This window comes from Carcharodon carcharias, chromosome 6, assembly GCF_017639515.1.
Source record: "Carcharodon carcharias isolate sCarCar2 chromosome 6, sCarCar2.pri, whole genome shotgun sequence".
NCBI lineage: Eukaryota > Metazoa > Chordata > Chondrichthyes > Lamniformes > Lamnidae > Carcharodon > Carcharodon carcharias.
Genome location: NC_054472.1, coordinates 7021208 through 7042599, shown reverse-complemented (window position 1 = coordinate 7042599; position 21392 = coordinate 7021208). Strand labels below are relative to the sequence as shown.

At 41.3% G+C, this 21392-nt stretch overlaps 1 protein-coding gene across 6 annotated transcripts in view; it reads right to left on the bottom strand.

Moving 5' to 3' along the window:
* Positions 1-20827, bottom strand: part of col14a1a (collagen, type XIV, alpha 1a) — a 220022-nt gene extending 199195 nt beyond the window's left edge. For 4 of the 6 annotated variants that reach the window (XM_041190009.1, XM_041190011.1, XM_041190012.1 and 1 more), the window contains exons 1-3: positions 20632-20827; positions 11674-11802; positions 5004-5120 (exon numbers count right to left, since the gene is read on the bottom strand). In XM_041190009.1, coding sequence (XP_041045943.1) covers positions 5004-5120; positions 11674-11764 — 208 coding nt within the window. In that variant the 5' untranslated portion in view covers positions 11765-11802; positions 20632-20827. Of the gene's footprint in view, positions 1-5003; positions 5121-11673; positions 11803-17916; positions 18001-20631 lie in introns of those variants that run through there. The other 2 variants (XM_041190010.1, XM_041190014.1) reach the window with 2 other exon arrangements.
* Positions 20828-21392: the final 565 nt, after the last annotated feature.

Sequence of the window (21392 nt, the reverse complement as noted above, 5' to 3'; positions counted from 1 at the left end):
TTGGAGGAGCACAGGGATCTCGGAGGTTTGTAGGGCTGAAGGAGGTTACAGAGATAGAGAAGGTTGAAACCATGAGGAAATTTGAAAACGAGGAAGAGAATTTTAAATTCGAGGAGTCAATCGCAAAGGAATTTCACCTCACCCGCCTGGAATTAAAACTTGGCTCTGATCTTGAATTTAACAATTATTAACCATGTTACTCTTTCGGATAAGCAATAATTTTTGGGCTTATCTTTGAAGTTGTGCCAATCCTTTGGGTTTCTATTCAAATCTGAGATCATGTTTTACAGAGTTAAAGTTTATTAGAAAACACATCTATAAATAAAGAGTTCCAATTGTGTTTTAATTTACTTTCACTTCTGCTCTTGATTAAATCTTAGAGCTCAAAATCTGTACAATTTTCATACGCCCTCACAAAAGGGAAAGTTAACAGAGAAATTCCTGAAGCATTTAATGATTCACAAAAGTCTCCACAAAAAAAATGTGGCTTAATACCCAGAGTCAACTTATTAAAGTTGTCTCCCACACACTGAGAAATGACTGTGGCCCCAGGACTCATTGCTCCTTCAGTATATGGGAGCACTTAATGCCTTGTAGACGTGAAAACTCCAAGATATATCACTTCACTGAGTTATGTCACCTGAAGCAAAACTGACAATGGTTCCAAAGGTAATAGCAGCCAAATTTCACTCACAGTGATACAATCTGCACTTGCACCACATGTATGAAATGCAATGTTAATGATTGATTTTTTTTAGTCAGTAACTCAAGACAGGAAGGAAAGTGCTGAGCCTTTCGGTAACCTTGGTGATGCTAAAGTCATGGCAACATTCATTTATTATCTGAACACATAATCACGGTAATCACAGTAACACACAAACACGGTATAAATACACTTCACCTGGGTGCAATATGGAAAATTCGGAAACTAAATTGCTCTCTTTAGTGCAGAGAAGGTTAAGAGAAGGTTCGATAGAGGCGTGCAAAATCAGGAAGGGTTTTGACAGGGGATGGATATGGAGAAACCGTTTAAAGTGGCTGAAGGGTCAGTAACCAGAGGACAAAGATTTAAGGTGATTGGCTGAAGAGCTAGAGACGGAATGAGTAAAATGTCTTTTAAAAAACACAGCAAGCTTTTGTGATCTGGAATGCACTGCGCGATTGGGTGCCGGAAGCAGTTTAATAGAAACTTTCAACGGAGAATTGCAGTAATGCTTAAACTTAAAGAATTATAGGGCTACAGGGAAAGAGTACAAGTGTGTGATTAATTGGGTAACTCTACCAAAGCGTAGGCATAGGCACAATGAGCCAAATGGCCAATGTGCTGCATCATTCTATGAAATAGTGTAAAGGAGCAAGGTAATCTAGGGGTACAGATGCACACATCACTAACAGTCGCAACACAGGTTAATCAGGCCTTAAGAAAAGAACAAAGAAAGCACTAGGGTTTATTTCTAGAAGGATAGAATTGGCAAGTCAAAAAGTTTTGTTAAACTTGTGGAGAACCTTAGTTAGAATGCTTTTAAAGGTAACATGCATAGTTCTTGTCTCCGCATTATAGAAATTATAATAGATGCTCTAGAGATGGTATAAAAAAGATTGGCAAATATGAAACCAGAACTGGGAAGTTATATCTAATCAGGGAAAATTGAAATGGCTGGGGTCCTTTTCTCTAGAAAAGAGAAGTTTGAGAGGTGGCCTGTTAGAGGGGTTTGATAGGGTAGACAGGGAGATGTTTTCACTTGTGAGGGAGGCCTAAACTAGATACCATAATTATAAGACAGTCATTCATAAATCAAGTGAGGAATTCAGGAGAAACCTCTTTACCCAGAGGGTGGTGAGAGTGCGAATCTCACTGCCGCAGGGAATGGTTAAGGTGAATAGTATAGATGCATTTAAGGGGAAGCTAGGTAAGTACATGAGAGAGAAAAGAATAGAAGGATATGTTAATCGGGTGAGATGATGAAGAGCGGGAGGAAGCTTGTGTGAAGCATAAACATCAGCTTGGAACAGTTGGTTCGAAATGGCCTGTTTTCTCTGCTCTAAGTTCTATATAATTTTATATTGTCACAAAGGTGCACTTTATGCCAAATAATTATTTTTAATCCACCAACTGGAAACATGAATTGAACTTTTGAAAACAGAGAGACGGAAGTAAATTGAACTCACAGCCCAAAATGGCCAACCCCAATTTGCATTACTATACATTCTACATTCCAATTCATTAGAGTGGTGGCTGTCTGTCTGTAAAACTCAAAGACAATGGGCTGAATTTTGCCGTCAGCAAGCAGGGAGCATGGGCCACTCGCCAACACACAAAATGATGTCGAGGGAAACCCCGAAGGTCATCGCACCCCATTTAAACCTTTAGGAAGGTGAGGGCACAACGCAATCAGCTGTGCGCCCGCCGACCTGTCAATGGCCAATTGAGGCCATTTGCAAGATCATTAAGATAACTAAAGACCTTCCTGTCCAACCTTAAGGTTGGTGGGCAGGTCAGGAGCTCCAGTGAGCTTCTGATAATACATGAAACCTCATCCACTGGCGGGATGAGGTTTCATGTCGGGTTTAAAATATTTTAATAAAGTTTTAGTGAAATTTATCAACATGTCCTATCTCGTGTGACATTGTCACATAAAGCATTTTTTTTATTTTTCTACTTTTAATCTTTGTACAACTTTCAGCGACCTCCCTGAGGCAGCACTTAGCCTCAGGGAGACGTGCGCTCTTTTGTGCACATGCGTGAAAGAGTACACTCTAGCATTTGGGGAATCCCATTCTTCCCCACCCACCCCCCCCCCCCCCCCCCCCCCCACCCCCAGCTCGCATAGGGAGGGCATAGCGCTTCCCGTCAAGCATTACGCTGGGCGGGCCTTAATTGGTGGGGATCAGCTCCTCACCCGCCAGAGATTGGGTCAGGCCCCCCCCACCCGATAGGCAGAAGATTCTACCCAATGTCTTCAGGGGATTGTGAAGGGCTTATATCTCCTATCTCATTAGCAAGGCATCTATGGCAATTACCTGAGGTATCCAACTGTAAGAGATGGGCTATTAAGACTAATCATTTGGACAATAGGAACCTGGCTAGGTTAGCTTCCAGACATGAGCTAACCACGTCACCTTTAGAATACACGGACAATGTCTTTTTTTGAATCCCCTGGCAGTCGGAGAAGGAAGGTCATATGACAAGCCAACCCTTTGAATACTTTAAGCACATGTTTTCTCAACAGAACTAAGGACAAGCAGCTTAGGGAGAAGGCCTAATTGGGGTCCCTCCTGCCTCTCTTTTCTCCAACCCTCCTGGTAAATTTTGAGCCCTGTTGGCTCTTCTTCAGAGCGGAGTCATACGGACTTGAAACGTTAACTCTGCCTTTCTCTCCACAGATGCTGTCAGACTTGCGGAGTCTTTACAGCATTTTTTGTTTTTGTTTCAGATTTCCAGCATCCACAGTATTTTGCCTTAAGATTTGTGCCCCGTTTGCTGACTGTGACCATCCAAGGGCATCCTGCTTCATTCAGACAGAGGTTTCTTAGAAGAATCCAACCCGGCACTACCAACTCCAGAAGAACAACCAACCCACTCACCTACATCTTCAAATCTGAAGCATCGAGACCATCGAATTCAGCCTGAAGCCAGCCAAGTCACCAAACTACAGACGGTATACTCTTTTACTTTTATTATGGATTCCAATTTGGCCCACTCTGTAATTGTGTGTGTGAGTATATTCTATTTTCACTTAGATCAGTTTAAGTACAACAAAGCTAACTTCCTTCTTTGTTGAACTCAAGAAGACGTGTCCGATTGGTGATTTTATGATCACAGTGCATAAACAGTTAGGTAGTCACTGAATTGACAAGTTAGTCCTTTTCAAACAAAAAATACTTGTGGTCAAATGAGGAGAGGGCAAAGAGGGGAGTCATTCGACCTCTCGTCACCTGCTCATAACAATATATTAATTATCCTCTTGGTATCAGACATTTTGACCTTTGAAATTATTTTCCAATATCATTTGGGCTAGTTTCTGATACTAGCACTTGCTAATGGTTTTTATTTACTAGGTTTCAATATTATTTAAAAGGTGAAAAAATAAGCTGCTTTGTAAACTTAATACTCAGATGGTGGCATGATTTGCCAGAGTTAGGCAACTCTGGATTGCCCCTCAGTTCATTCTCAACCCCTATCCCTGATCCCACATACTGAATACTGCTCTAAAGTGTCTCCCCATCAAATGCTTCACTTGCATAACACGTGCTCCCACCTATTTTGTATCATCAGTAAATTTGGATACATTACACTCTGCCCCCTCCTCCAAGTCATTAATGTAGATAGTAAATAATTGAGGCCCGAGGACTGATCCGTGTGGCACTCCACTAGTTACGCCTTCCCAACCTGAAAAAGACCCATTAACCCCGACTCTCTGTCTTCTGTGTGTTAACCAATCCTCAGTCCATGCTAATACATCACCCCCAATACTGTGAGCTCCTATCTTGTGCAATAACCTTTTAGGCGGCAACTTAATGAATGCCTTCTGGAATTCCAAATACACTACACCCGCCAGTTCTCCCTTATCAACTTAGTTTGTTATATCCTCAAGGAACTCTAGCAAATTTGTGAAACATGATTCCCCTTTCACAAAACCATGTTGACTCTGATTTGTGTTAAGCTTTTCTAAATGTCCCACAATTTCTTCCTTAATAATGGACTCTAGAATTTTCCCAACAATAGATGTTAGGCTGACTGGCCTAATTCAGACTTACCTTTCCCTGCCCTTTAAGAAAAATTACCTGCCTAAAAGAAAAAAAAATCAAACACTACAGCAATGCAGAAACATGATAAGACCTGCTGGTAGAAAGCATAAAGACAGGTTTCAATTATATGAGAAGTAACGTTATTTTTAAACAAGTTTAACAAGCAGAAATTCAGCCGAACCAGATTGAAGCAACAATAATGCATTTTGGCTAAAGAAGCAATATGTTATAAAATGCAGGATAAAAATTCTTACCTACAACTGGCGTCACAGTTAATCTGTATTCCTGAAATCTCCCCCTAGGGGCTTTCCATGTAATCTTAACACTGTCCTGAGACACTATAGTAAACTTTAATCTTGTTGGGGAGGCAACTACAAGATGTACAAAAAAGAAAAGAAAATTAATTAAACATTTGAAATGGATGCCGTCATTATATCAGAACATGAGGGGAAACAATTCATACACAAATCAACAAAGCAAGCTGTCAGTCATTCATTAAAATGAACATTTATGGCACAGTAAACTACAACTACCACATTATTTACCAGGGATCTAAACTACACGTGTTGACTGTTTGTTTGGAAATCCCATGAAGACAATTGAAATATTCAAACCCACACAACTAAGCTCACCTTAAGTTCAAAATGCCAATTTTTTATCAGCTCTTTGAGTGCAATAATATACTCTGTTTAATCACTAACAATGTAGTGTAGAGCCCTGGTTCCAAGCACACTACAAGCAAATGTATTAGTTTGTACAATGAGAAACTATGGTGCAAGCAAGTAATCCCCATGGATAGCTTCTACATTGATCAATACAGTGAAAGACAAAGACAAAGTAAGATGAACTGGTGCAGTGCTGGAATACAAAATGACACTATGAATTTCCCCTGCCACCAAACATACAATCCATAGGAATTGTCAAAAAAGTATTTCCTTTTCTTTAAAGAAAGGTGAGAGAATTCTAACATAATCCTTCACTCATACTTCTTTTTTTTAAGACTTGCCCATTTGATGAGGAAGCAGAAATGAGTTAGTTAACCATCACCACAAACCCAAACAGTTAAATTAATTGAAACACCACAGTCAAATTTAAGGGTCATAACTAGGGAGAGACTTTGGGACCCAGTGAAGTCAGGGGTTGTACAAGTTCAAATGCCTACCTCAGAACAGAGAGGTTGTATGGCAGTGACTGCAGCTCCAAGTGCCTGGCACTTTGGGTGCTGCCTAGCTATGACCCTTGATCTTGTAAAGAAAACACAAATTAGAGCAACCCAACAAACAATGCAAGTCAACTGGTGTCTCTATCATGATACAAACATTTAATGGTTTTGTGCCAAAATCCAACCATGCTTAACCAGTTATGTTATCATTGACGGCTCCCAATCATAAATAAAATTACTTTTGGTACAGTTGTTAGTAGCTGATCAATAAGTATATTTCTAATGAAATTTTTCATTAGCAAACAGATGAATTGGGTAAGCTCTAAGCTTTAGCAAATTTGTTGTACAGTTTGCTCAGTAATTCACAGCTCTGAAGAGTAACAAGCTCTGATCTGTCTGCAAAGGCTTTGTGGTATGCTAATGTTCAGCCCACACAAGTCTACAGCTGTCACTGTACTGTGGACATGCCAAGACTACTCTGTAATGAAAAATGAGGACAAAATTATTTAAGTTACCTCTGAGGAAAAACTAGCAGATACCCAAGAGCACGACATGGGAATATCACAGAGACCATCACACCCTTCTTCTGATGGCTCTGGGCTGAGAGCACAATGTGTGTTAACTAATTAATTGCCAACTGTGTTGGGGATTGAAGTTACTGATGACACTGATCCTTAACGCATTAGCAAACAAGACAATGGTCCAGCAACACCTTGATTTTCAAAATTTTCACCCTTGTTCTCAAATCCCTCCATGGCCTCTCCTCTCCCTAAATCTGTGATTTACTTCAGCCCCACAACCCTCAAAGATCTCTGCCCTCCTCTAATTCTGGTCTCTGGTGCATCCCTGATTTTAATCACTCCACCATTGGCGGCTGTGCCTTCAGCTGCCTGAAGGTACTAAGCTCTGGAATTCCCTCCCTAAACCTTTCCACTTCTCTCTGGTCCTTTCAGGCACTCTTTAAAACCTACCTTTTTGACCAAGCTTTTGGTCATCTGCTCTAATATTGTCTCACATGGCTCAGTGCCTAATTTCACTTTATATCACTCCGGTGAAGTGCCTTGGGAGGTTTCATTATGTTAAAAGCACAAATAAATACAGGTTATTGTTTTTCACTGTCTGGACATTAATCAGATGGAGTAAATAGGATTACACACCCTTTGTAGAGCACACTCAGTTTTTATCCCATTGAGTGATTACAGCCCAGGTGGTGAGGTTGAAAATGACTCTCACTGTGTTCTCAAAGTACACCTTTGGTGATACACCTTGGTAGTGTATTAGTGATTGGAATGTTAGCTCCGACATTGGAAGGTCAGCGATTTAACTTCCAAGGCTCCATGTTCTATCTCTGCTTCCAGAAAACTGTGGGGCAGCAATTTCTCAAGATCTCCTCTCTGCAATGAAGCACTGATCCCTACTGTGAGCACCATATCTGGGAGTCATTCTTTATACTGTACGTGGCTCCCAATACTTCATGGTACATACTGACATTTCTCAACACCAGAGTAAATGTGTAAGATCGAGCGCCCAGGCTTTAAGAGTTTGATTGGTTATATGAGTAAAGTTTGCATCTTAGTTTATTAAGCAAATAACTTCCAAGTTATTTTCTTAAATAGTAGAATTATCATTGCATCAATCAATAATCTCCTGGTTACTAGTGGTTTCAAAAGTAGGAATAAGGAATTGTCCATATTAAAGGGATTCCATTTTAGTTCAGGGAAGCATTTTGGCACAAGGTTGCTTGTTTCTTGCCAAAACCCAGGTAAACAATCAGTGCCAACACTCAGACAAAACAAGACAAAAATGATAGTTATGTGTTCACCAACCTGAAGATGGCACCTTTTTTTTTCCTGTTGTACTTTATTATCCTTGCAGCGAAAATCTTGTTTCCCCCAAATAAAAATTACTGGTCACCCCAAATTTGGGCTGGAACTTGGTGTCAAAGTGGCCAGTAAAAGTGCCTCATTGAAAAAGAAATGTGCAACTGTAAAGCATGGGCTTGTTAACACACTCAACTAGAAAGATGCCCCAAAGACCATTGAAGGTTTGACAGATAAATGGCTTTTTTTTTAAAAGAAAAATAATTATGTAGGAATGCAACCCTACAGCACCGTCAAAGGGAGGCATCTTTATTAACATTACAGAAAAGTGGCTTTCCTACAATTAACTCTCCAAGATTCATACTTCTGTTCATTGAAAGTTAAACTGCTTGCATTTGTTGCAAACTCTTTGGGAAAAGAATCTACATCTACAAAGTCTAATTGTGCATATGAAGCAAAATCCACTTTATGAAAAGTTGCAAGTGTTTGAATGCTGGAAACTCTCTTCTGTTGTGAGCAGATGATATAGAATGAATTAATTGCGCAGTACTGTTTAAAATCTTCAAAACAAACATGATTTTGTTTTCTATTAGAGGCTGTGCAAAACATTGTTTCATGGTGGGAACTGATATTATTGTAGCTGCAACGTCATGGAAGAACCATGTTTACCGGATAAGCCCTGTTCCTTTTCTGTTTTCTATAGGCCTTTGGACTATAGTCCCCACAAGGCACAGCATCGCTGATGTTAATTAGAGTTGCCACAGTGCAATATACTGAATGGCAGATGTTTGGAAGTTTGCAATTTAATATGCCCAACTGTTTTGACTACAGATTCGCAGAATCTCGAGTGGGGGAGTTCTTGGCTGTCAAGGTAGAAGGTTATCGGCTCACTTCCCAGGACTGTGCCAGTTTAGGTCAGATTGAATCATGGTTGTCACATGGAATGAAACCTTTCATTGTCAGGGGAGATGAAACAGCCAAAAGAATCTAATTCATTTGAATATCGTCACACCTCCCTGCTCCCACAGGGACAAACGTGTGGCCGACACTTAAAGCATGTAAGAACATGTGTAAAATGGGCAAGAAAGTGGCACCAAGAGGAATGAAATGGCTGGGAAAGAAGATATGGAATTTTCTGGGAATATTAATCCCCCAACCTTATCTTATGCTTATCTTAACATAACAAAACATGCAACACTTTCTGCCCCATTTCCATTTTCTAACACTTGAATAATTTGCTAAAACTTTCAATATTCATTATTGACAGAAATTCATTCAGACAACCATCTGTAATTGTGACAATCTCTAACACTGCTTTCACATGTTGAAGCAAATATTTCATGGAGTTATGAATGCACAAAAATTATTGGTTCTGGTTCATTGTCTTTATATTCATTTTACCTGGTATGTTCAGAGTTCATACAAAGCGTGTGTTCTACTTAACACAATCACCCTTACTGTTACTTGAAATACAGCTGTTTCTGAATGATTATTGCCCTATAATTGTCCAACAGTTATACTACTGAACATTGTAAGAACTTTTTGAAGGGCTGTTAAATCTATTCTTAGATTATTGAGAATGAAACTGGCTGGATTTTTTCATTGTCACAAATTGTATTTGTTACCATACAGTTAAGACAATGCAGCAAATGACAATATTTGTATTAACATTTCCTGATGCAAAAATAAACAGATACAATAATTATATTATCCAAAAACGTATCTTTTTTTTTAAAAGAGAGCTGACTTTTGCTTCAATTTCTTCCTTTTGATCCAGTAGAAAAAAATGTCTTTTCAAGTCACTGGGTCTCAAACTATTACTCTGCTTTGAGGTCACATAACCTGAGTACAATTTGTATTGGTCTTAGACTCAGGGAATGCATTTATATTTTAAGGGAAAAACATTCTTGGAGAGAAAAGCGGTGTCAAATATTTCTCTTGCAAGGGCCAAGAGGTAAATAAAAAAAGGTGAAGCTTCTTCACGCTGTGTCCAAGGGGCTTCTTAAGAAGGCAAAAGTGCAGGACATGAGTGGCACGGAAGTGGTTGGAATGTAATGCAGTTTTCGAAGTATGGGACATTGCTACAAATTTCCATGGTTTTCGTGAATCTGATCTTGCCAAAACACAGCTATAAACTTAATAGGGTAAATTTTACACATTTGCATTTTATGGCATAACACTTAGAGGCAATTTGCTGGACCATGGGGAAAAAGCAGGAGAATAGGGTTAATTCTTTCAAATATTCAGCTCAGGGACAATGGGCTAAATGACCTCTTCCTGTGCTGCTTCATTCCATGATATTTCCATAAAGTACATCAACATGGTTACTGTCTGTAATACTGATTGGATCCTGATGCCTCCCTGTATATCACCTTGTGCATGACCTGAGTTGCAGGGAAGAATATTTATATTTTTGAAACGCTTCCATGCCAGGCAGGAGTAATAATGGCTCATTAGAGAGTAGAAAGAGAAAAACTTCTACCAGCTTCAGACACTGCTGATTTCTACTTCCAATAGACAGAACCATCCAAGGCCATCACTTATTACAGAGTGGCCAACACTAAACACAGTCTCACCATTGCCCTGAGGGGCAGATCTTATTTTAGGAAGCTCAAGGAAATGAGAGACTGAGCGAGCCCCACTAAATCTACAGCCTCCTTGCCCTCAAGCTAACATATAGCCTACTAAACCATCCAGCACTCATTGCCAGGAGAGATGCTAAGCAAAATTCAATATGTTGTGGGCCAACATGGTCTTTTTTAAAGCCCTTACTTCAGGCCCAAGATTGTTCACCAAACCATTGATTGTATTGTGACTGGGTTACACTAACCATCAACAGTGGAAATAGTATTCCTACCACTCTGCTATTCTATTTTCAACTCTTGCAGCGGATTCACAACTCGAAAGTATAAATGTTAATAGAGGTTCTTTCAACATTTCAGCCAAACAAATTGATTGATAGAAATATGGACTGTCACTTTGTTACTGTGCCTTAATATCAGTGGAATTAGGATTTTACTTCTACCAGTTCTTGTTTCACATCTTTGTTAAGATGTCTCTTGCCAATCAAGAGGCTAAGTGGTATTCATACTACAGCACTAGCAGCAACATGAAACAGATTCACCTTGCACATAAGAACATAAAAAATAGGAACAGGAGTAGGCCATACAGCCCACTTGAGCCTGCTCCACTATTCAATATGATCATGGCTGACCTTCTGCCTCAAATCCACTGCATAGAAGCGGCAAAAATGTTGCATTATATTCAAAGCCATGGCCCAACCCAACCCTTGCATTCCAGTTAGATTAGAGCCTTGAAGAGCAGTCTTGAATTACAATTGACAGTGCAAAGAAAAAAAACCTGTGTCTACAACTGCAAGTGTAAATGGAGTCAAAGTTTTATTAAGTGCTGATAGACAGTCAGGTATGAGGCAAGTACAGATGCTGGGTTCTGAAAATAACTGTTATGATGTCCTGATATGAGAAAATGTGACATGAGGTTGTACAAAATTCCTTTGTGCATGACCGTTAAAATAATATTGGTTGCTGTAGTTTACGTGCCAGAATAAAAACACAATATTGTGGAAAGGTAAAGAGATACACGCTTTCTACAGCTTTACAGGAAGGTTGTAAAAACAGAATGATTACCCATTTTCCAATCAGGCAATGGGGTAAATTATGGTACACATATTGGAAATAGTCACAAAAAGAGTCAACTGCAACTTGAGATTGTTAATATGTTAATGCATTTTGCAATAATTATTTCACATCTTCTGTTTCGCTGAAATAATGAATAACTTTATAAAACTTTATAAACACAGCGAATCAAAATTAACATGTACGATGTATTGTAAAAAAAACTTGAAATCATAGCGAATGATTTGCCCACATCTGCACATCAGAGGGAGTTCTTAGATATTTATTTCATCTTGCCAACAATTACCTTGACCCTGTGCCTTGCCGATGAAATGAACTGTCACCGCTACAAAGGCCAGGAGAAGGCAGGTCTCTGTTCTGTGCCCAAAGATCGGCATACTTAAGTCTTGCCTATGGCTGGGTTTACTCAGCAATCCTGTAAAAGCAACACAAAAGCAGCATTTATTAGTTGCAGATTGCAACTAGGAAAGACATAGCACATTCCATTTGAAATGTATAGCATCACTACATTTGAGAACTTTGCCACCAAGTTAAAAAAGTCAATAATTAATAACATTCCATCAGCAGAAGACATGAGTAACTCACGGTAAGTTCTGTCCATATGCAACAATTTTGTAATTCAACTTTTATGCCATAAACTGAACCATTTTTTTATTCCAAACCATGCTTAGGTCTGGCCTGAGGATGAATTCATTTTGACATGAGCTCCTCCCCTGGTTGTTATGGGAACTTCAGTTGTGGCCAGGAGGGTGGTTATTAAACAGAAAGATTAATAATAAAACAGCAATAATGACTTGCATTTATGTAGCATCTTTAATATAGTAAATCATCACACAGTGATTCACAGGAGCATTTCTACTAAACAAAATTTCATAAGGAGATATTAGGACAGATGGTCAAAGAGTAGATATTGAGCTGCAGTTTAAAGGAAAGAGATTTGAGAGGTTTAGGGAGGGAATTCCAGAGTTCAGAGCCCAGGCAGCTGAAGGCACGACCACCAATGATGGAGTGATTAATATCGGGGATGTGCAAGAGGCCAAAAATAGAAGAGTGCAGAGACCTCTGAGAATTGTAGAACTGGAGGAAGTTGCAGAGATAGGGATGGGGCAAGACCATATAAAAGCAGGGTCAAGAGGGGTATTGTCACTAGACTGGTAATCCAGAGATCCAGAGTAATGCTCTGGGGGCCCAGGTTCGACCACATCAGAAGGTGAAATTTGAATTCAACAAAATATCTGGAATTAAAGCCTAATGGTGGCCATTGTCGTAAAAACCTGGCTCACTAATATTCTTTAGGGAAGAAAATCTGCCTTCCTTACCTAGTCTGGCCTACATGTGACTCCAGATCCACAGTGATGTGGCCTAGCAAGCCACTCAGTTGTATCAAAATGCTAAAAAGTCCATAAAGCCGGACGGGCCACCAGAATTGATAACGGAAAACCCAGCCTTGTTGACCCTGCGAAGTCCTCCTTACTAACATCTGGGGACTTGTGCCAAAATTGGGAGAGCTGTCTCACAGGCTAGTCAAGCAACAGCCTGACATAGAATCACAGAATCATACCTTACGGAAAATGCACCAGACACAACTATCAACCTCCCTGGGCATGTCCTGTCCCACTGCAGGACAGGTCCAACAGAGTTGGCGGCACATTCAGGAGGGATTTGCCCTGGGAGTCCTCAACATTGACTCTGGACCCCATAAAGTCTCATGGCATCAGGTCAGCACGTACCATCCCCCCTCAGCTGATCAATCAGTATTCCACCCTTGGAGAGTGACAAGGGCACAGAATGTGGGCAACTTCAATGTCCATCACCAAGAGTGGCTGAGTAGCACCACCACAGACCGATCTGACTGAGTCCTAAAGGACATAGCTGAGGCAAGGGAGCCAACAAGAGGGAAAAACATACTTGACCTCATCCTCACCAACCTGCCTGCCGCAGAGGAATCAGTCCAGGATAGTATCACCATCACACAGTCCTTATGGAGATGAAGAGTTGCACTCAACCACAATCTGTAACCTAATGGCCCAGCATATCCCCCACTCTACCATTACCACCAAGCCAGAGGGTCAACCCTGGTTCAATGAAAAGTGCAGGAGGGCATGCCAGGAGCAGCACCAGGAATACATAAAAATGAGGTGTCAACCTGGTGAAGCCACAACACAGGACTACTTACATGCCAAACAGCATACGCAGCAAGTGATAGACAGAGCTAAGTGATCCCACAACCAATGGATCAGATCTAAGCTCTGCAATCCTGTCACACCCACTCATGAACGGTGGTGGACAACTGAACAACTTACTGGAGCAGGAGGCTCCACAAATATCCCCATCCTCATTGATGGAGGAGCCCAGCACATCAGTGCAAAAGATAAGCCTGAAGCATTCGCAACAATCTTCAGCCAGAAGTGTAGACTGGATGATTCATCTCGGCCTCCTCCGGAGGTCCCCAGCATCACAGCTGCCAGTCTTCAGCCAATTCAATTCACTCCACATGATATCAAGAAATGGCTAAAGGCTATGGGCCTTGACAATATTCCGGAAATAGTACTGCAGACTTGTGCTCCAGAACTTGCCACGCCCCTAGCCAAGCTGTTCCAGTACAGCTACAACACTGGCATTTACCCGCCTACGTGGAAAATTGCCCAGGTATGTCCTGTACACAAAAAGCAGCACAAATCCAACACGACCAATTACTGCCCCATCAGTCTACTCTCAATCATCAGTAAAGTAATGGAAGGGGTCATCAACAATGCTATCCAGCAGCATTTGCTTAGCAATAACCTGCTCACTGATGCCCAATTTGGGTTCTGCCAGGGTCTGACCTCATTACAGCCTTGGTTCAAACATGGACAAAAGAGCTGAACTCCAAAGGTGAGGTGAGAGTGACTGCCCTTGACGTCAAGGCTGCATTTGACTGAGTGTGGCATCAAGGAGCCCTAGCAAAACTGGAGTCAATAGGAATCAGGGAGAAAACTCTTTGCTGGTTGGGGTCATACCTAGCACAAAGGAAGATGGTTGTGGTTGTTGGAGGTCAGTAATCGCAGCTCCAGGACATCACTGCAGGAGTTCCTCAGGGTTGTGCCCTCAGCCCGACCATCTTCAGCTGCTTCATCAATGACCTTCCTCCTATCATAAGGTCAGAAATGGGGATGTTTGCTGATAATTGCACAATGTTCAGCACCATTCATGTATCCTCAGATACTGAAACAGTCCATGTCCAAATTCAGCAAGACGTAGACAATATCCAGGCTTGGGCTGACAAGTGACAAGTAACATTTGTGCCACACAAGTGCCAGCCGATGACCTTCTCCAACAGGAGAGAATCTAACCATTGCCTTTGACATTCAATGGCATTACCATCACTGAATCCCCCACTATCAACATCCACGGGGTTACCATTGACCAGAAACTGAACTGGACTAGCCATTTAAATACTGTAGCTACAAGAGCAGGTCAGAGGCTAGGAATCTCGCAACGGGTAACCCACCTCCTGACTCCCCAAAGCCTGTCCACCATCTACAAGGCACACATCAGGAGTGTGATGGAACACTCTCCACTTGCCTGGATGAGTGCAGCTCCAACAACACTCAAGAAGCTTGATACCATCCAGGACAAAGCAGCCCATTTGATTGTCACCCTATCCACAAACACTCACTCCCTCCACCACCGTAGACATGTTCTCTACAAAAATAAGAGTGGTACTGCCAAATCTAGACCTCCCTGGTTGTCTAGAGGAATACAGGGGAAGATCAAACAGAAAAAGAAAGCGTACAATAGGCACAAAGAACTAAGCACTGCAGATAGCCTAGACGAATATAGGAATTGCAGGGATGAAGTAAAAAAGGAAATAAGGAAATCAAAGAGAGGGCATGAAAAAAGATTAGCAGATGTTTTACCAATACATTAATGCTAAAAGATTAGTTAAGGAAAAAGTGGGACCTATCAGGGATGAAGATGGAAACTTGTGTGTAGATGCAGAGGCTGTGGGAAGGGTTTTGAATGAATATTTTGTCTCCGTGTTTACAAAGGAAAGGAGGATGTAGATATAGTAGTTCAGGAGGAACACTGCGAGATATTGGACGGGATAGTCATAAAGAGAGAGGAAGTACTCGAAGTCCTTGAAAGTTGATAAGTCACCAGGGCCAGATGGATTGTTTGCGAGGCTGCTGAAGGAAGTCAGGGAGGAGATAGCAGATGCTCTGAGGATGATTTTCCAATCTTCACTAGATACGGGGGAGGTACCAGAGGACTGTAGAAATGCAAATGTAGTTCCATTGTTTAAAAAGGGATCAAAGGAAATGCCAAACAATTATTGGCCAGTTAGTCTTTGGTGAGCAAATTAGTAGAATCAATCCTGAGAGATAGGATTAACTGTTATGCGGAAAGGCATAGACTAGTCAGGGATGGTCAGCATGGATTTGTTAAAGGAAGGTCTTGCCTCACAAATTTGATTGAATTCTTTGTGGAAGTGACAAGAAGGGTTGATGAAGGTAGTGCAGTGGATGTTGTGTACATGGATTTTAGCAAGGCATTTGACAAGGTCTCACATGGCAGATTGGTCAGGAAAGTAAAAGCCCATGGGATTCAGGGTAATGTGGCAAACTGGATAAAAGGTTGGCTTTGTAACAGGAAACAAAGGGTAATGGTCGATGGATGCCCTTGCGAATGGAAAGTTGTTTCAAGTGTGTTCCACAGGGCTCAGTGTTGGGACCCTTGCTGTTTGCATTATATATTAATGATTTGGACGTGAACATGGGGGCACGAGTGGGAAATTTGCAGATGACACAAGGATTGGCCGAGTAGTAGATAGTGTAGAGGATAGCCATAATCTCCAAAATGATTTGGATGGGTTGGTGGAGTGGGCAGTAAAGTGACAGATGGATTTTAACATAGAGAAGTATGAGGTCATACATTTAGGGAGGTCAAACAGTTACAGGGATTACAAAATAAATGGGAATATACTAAGAGGGGAGATGAAGTGAGAGATCTTGGTGTACAAGTACACAGGTCCCTGAAGGTAGCAGTTCAAGTAGACAAGGTTGTAAATAAGGCATATGGAATGCTCTCCTTCATTGGCAGAGGTATAGAATATAAAAGTAAGGATAGAATGTTGGAATTGTATAAAACACTGGTGAGGCCACAACTGGAGTATTGTGTGCAGTTCTGGTCACCACATCACAGGAAGGACATAATAGCTCTGGAAAGAGTGCAGAGGAGGTTTACAAGAATGTTGCCAGGGTTAGAAAAGTGTAGCTACGAGGAGAGATTGGATAGGTTGGGGTTATTTTCCTTAGAACAAAGAAGGCTGAGAGGTGACTTGATTGAGGTGTACAAAATTATGAGGGTAATAGATAGAGTGGACAGGATAAAATTGTTTCCCTTGATGGAAAATTCTAGAACCAGGGGACATAGATTCGAGATAAGTGGCAGAAGGTGTGGGGGGGACATGAGGAAGAACTTTTTTATGCAGAGGGTAGTGGGTGTCTGGAATTTGCTGCCCAAGTTGGTGGTAGAGGCAGAATCTTTAAACTCTTTTAAGAAGTACCTGGATCTGCACCTAAAGTGCTGTAAACTGCAGGGCTATGGGCCGGTTGCAGGAAAGTGGGATTAGAAAGGGCACCTGGGTGTCCTTGGGCTGGCATGGACAAGATAGGCTGAACAGCCTCCTTCTGTGCTGTAACTTCTCTATGGTTCTATGGATGCACAGTGTCAGCAGAGTGTACCATCTACCAGATGCACTGCAGGAATTCATCAAAGCTCCTTAGACAGCCCCTTCCAAACCCATGACCACTACTATCTAGAAGTGTAAGAGCAGCAGATAGATGGGAACACCACCGCCTGGAAGTTCCCCTCCAAGTCACTCATCATCCTGACTTAGAAATATATCACCTTTCCTTCACTGTCACTGGGTCAAAATTCTGGAACTCTCTCCCTAACAGCACTGTGGGTGTACCTACATCACATGGACTGCAGCGGTTCAAGAAGGCAGCTCACCACCACCTTCTCAAGGGCAATTAGGGATGGGCAATAAATGCTGGCCTAGCCAGTGACACCCACATCCCGTAAACGAATTTTAAAAAATCAATGAATGAAAATAGTCATTTGGCCCATCAAGCCTTTTCCCTTCATTGACTATATACATGTCCTATTCTAGTTTACAAGTTCAGATGGACTGTGGATTTCTTCCAAAGTGGTAATCACCTCTCTTAAGATCTTTGGGCATTTTATTTTTCTGGACAGTGATTCACACTGGTACAATAGCAATGATGCACCCAGTGACCCAAATCACAATATTTGCATCTTTTGTGCATAGAATTCGTTAATCCCTTTGCATGGTGAACTAAAGGAGAGAATGGATTGGAATCATTAAAACTGCTTTACTCTACAATAACATCAATGTACAGTGTGGTGAGTATACAACAAGATAGTTACAATGAGATTGAAGTTGTTCAATCTATATAAACTTATTTCATTGCATAATATGAAAATAACAAAAATGCCATGCTATCCCACTTCAGAGGATTACCTTGTTTCACTCCTGAATCCTGCCTTTTGTGCCAATCCTTTCTGGGAGCTCAGGTGCTTCAGTCGCAACTCTTGTCCAAAGTCTACATTGTTTTATTAAGTGTTTAAAATGTAATTTCATTCCTGACCATTCACTGTTAATAAGAGATCAAATACTTTCCAACAGTGAGGTATGTATTAATTGCAGAGCCAAGCTACCCAATTCTATTCTACTTCTATTCACCATATTTTTATTCTTCCTTTATTTTCTATTCACCCTATTTCACCATATTTTTACTTCTCTTTAGTTCTGAAGAAGTCATAGGGACTCGAAACCTTAATTCTGTTTCTCTCTCTACAGATGCTGTCAGACCTGCTGAGTTTTTCCAGCACTTTTTGTTTTTGTTTCAGGTTTCCACCATCTGCAGTATTTTGCCTTTACCCAATTCTACTGCCTATAAAGAAACCACATCAAAGCTAAAAGCAAAATGCTGCAGATGCTGGAAATCTGAAATAAAAACAGAAAATGCTGGAAGAACTCTGCAGCTCTGACAGCTTCTGTGGAGTGAGAAACAGTTAGTGTTTCAAGTCTGCTCCAGAGCTTCTTCAACATAGAAGCTAGTTCATTAGCATCTTTACCTACACTATTGCCTCAGGAGCAGCTTTTATTTCACTTACACTAGTGCACAACGCTGTCTCAAATTTAAAATTCTTATAAGTTCGAATGTTCAAATGCCTCACCCCTACCGACCTCGGCAGCCTCCTCCAACCCTACAATCATCCAAGATGTCTGCTTTCCTCTAATCCTGATCTCTTGAGCATCCCCAATTTATTTCGCTTCTGCTGTGAATTCGGTCCCTAAGCCTCTCCACCTCTGTCTTTTCCTTTAAGATGCTCCTAAAAACTACCTCTTAGACTAAAGTTTTTTGTCACCTGACCATACTTGGCTCAAACTCTTTGTGTTTGATTACACTCCAGTGAAACACCTTGGGATGTATTCTTTGCTATGTTAATAGTACCACAGAAATACTATTTGTTGTTTTAAAACATGACTTTCAAACGGACATTTTTTTGCCCAAAGTATTTTTCGGTAGGAAAAGAGAATTGAAAGTTGACATGAATTGTACCCAAAATCTACCCAAATCGCCTGAGTCTGGAGACCAAGAGCAGCTAAATTGCCAAGAAGGAAAAGTCTGTAACATTTCTCCCTTACCCCCCCACCCCACCCCCAGATAATGAGGTAAAACTCCCGAAGATTAAAACAACCTTACTTCCAAACTCACACTAAACCAAAATGTGCTCTGACTGCTTCATGGTTCCAATAGCCCTTAATGTTTATCATGCTGATTCACAATATTGGCCATTTATCCAACAAGCCGTTTCAGATTTAATTGATACAGAACAGACACATTTTGCTATCGGAAGATTTAATTCCCATTCTTGCTCAGGCTCTAGTCCTCTCTGTCTAAGGCTCGATGTCTAAATTAACCTGTTTGCAGCCTCTCAGATTGGATTTGAACACTACACTTGGATTTTAAAAAAAAAAAGGAATCGCGCGAGACAGTCCAGGACCGGCAATGTCACAGGGACAGAGTTTAACTGGGAATCCCATGGGAAGCTGAGTGTTCGGCAATCATCTCGGGCATGGGGGACACCGTGTGCAGAATTCCAAATCCTCCCTTATAGGCCAGAGTCCTAACTCTGCAACTCAAATTGAAATCATTGGTGTTGAAAACCAACAGGGTTTATGCTGCCAACTGGTGACATGAAGCCAAGCAACCTCAGCCAACGGTGCTTGCAGGTACTTACTCCAGTGCAAGTGGGGCTCCCCTCCAGTACAATTAGACCCACACTCTGTACCTGGGCTTCACTCCAGAATCACTAGGACTCGGCCAATCGCCCTGTGTCACCCACAGAAAAGCCAATCTAGGACTCACTCCGATTCTTCCGCCTCCTGAGAGTACTCCGGTTGTGATATATATATATATATATATATGAGTGGGGACCGGAAGGGTGTGATGTAATCACATTCCCCAGAGAATATCTATTTTATATATTTTTTTTTATATGGGTAACACAAAGGTGAAAACTGGGATAATCGCGTGTATCTTTTCTCTCTCTCTCCGTTTGTTCAAACTGGGAGTTCAAAGCCACCATAGACAAAAATGATTTTAAGGACCCCGCCGCAGGTCACTGCGCGGTGAGAATAGGGGGAAAGTTTCATTCAATCTTTAAACTCCATCAGCAGACGCGGCGAATGAGAGGAAGGAGCAAGCGGCCAAGACTGCAGGACTCTCCCTCAGAGCGCAGGTATGCAGGGGAAACACAAAACACGTCTCTGGAAGCAAACAGATGTGTGCCCAAAAAACAGCAGCTGGTCCCAGAACCTTACTGCACAAAACATGTTATTTAAAGTCCTTCAGTAATAGCTGCCCGCGTTCCTTGCTTTGATGGGTCGGGGAGGGCTGATGTTAAGAGTTAAACACTTGCAAGCAACATATACTCCACCTTCAAACTCACAGATGCACTAAGATATTTTTGCAGATTTACAGTTGGAGCCGCATCGTTCTTAGTAAAGTCAAAGCTCCAAGTAGCAACTTTTTAAACAGCTTTGGGGAGGCTTATTCCTAAACGACATAATTCCTGATAGGATATATATATATATATATATAGTTTCTTATTGTTAAAAACAGATATGGTTATCTCGTTAGCAGAAATAGTTGGGAAAGTTCCTTACCTCTGTGAGGCGGGAAGCATTGATAGTGCAGTCAGTTCTTTCTTAAGAATTAAACAATTTTTTAAAAAATGTATTCTCTTCTCCCACGCCAGAAGTGACAGCTCCCTCTTCTCTCTCTCTCTTTCTCTCTCTGTGTTTGGGGTTACGGGACCTGTTCAATCTTTCGCTCTCTTCTTGGGTCCTCCCTGCTCCAGGAGCGCGAAAGATACACACACAAAACTCGCCACCCAGCCAAGCACTCCCCAACCTCCAGCTCCCCTAAGTACACCCTCCACCGCCCACCACCCCAGTCCCAGCCAATGGAAAACCTCTAGAGCCACCCCCCCCCCCAAAAAAAACCTGATTGACAGCTTCCTTTGAGAGAGCGAGAGAAAAAGTGGGAGAGGGAGCAATGACTTCTCTGTGGTTTCCAGCAGTCATGCCTGGTGTAATAACATGCTGGGATAATGAATGAACCTGCCCACTAACACCAACCATGAAGTATATTCAGGTATTACTGTTTCTCATCTGTTGTGATCGAAAATGTTGAAACAGGAAAGCAGTTAGGTCCACTCATTGTAGAAATATAGGATTATACCAGGACTGGTACTTCTTTAACAATTAGTAAAGTCATTCAGGCTTTCTTGGAACTCAGCTATAAAAGACATATGATGTGCTCCTCACTTAACAACGACTTGTAGTTATATAGTAATGTACTTACATATTAATATATATTAATATAGTATTAATAAACTACATATAGTATATTAATATAGTATTAA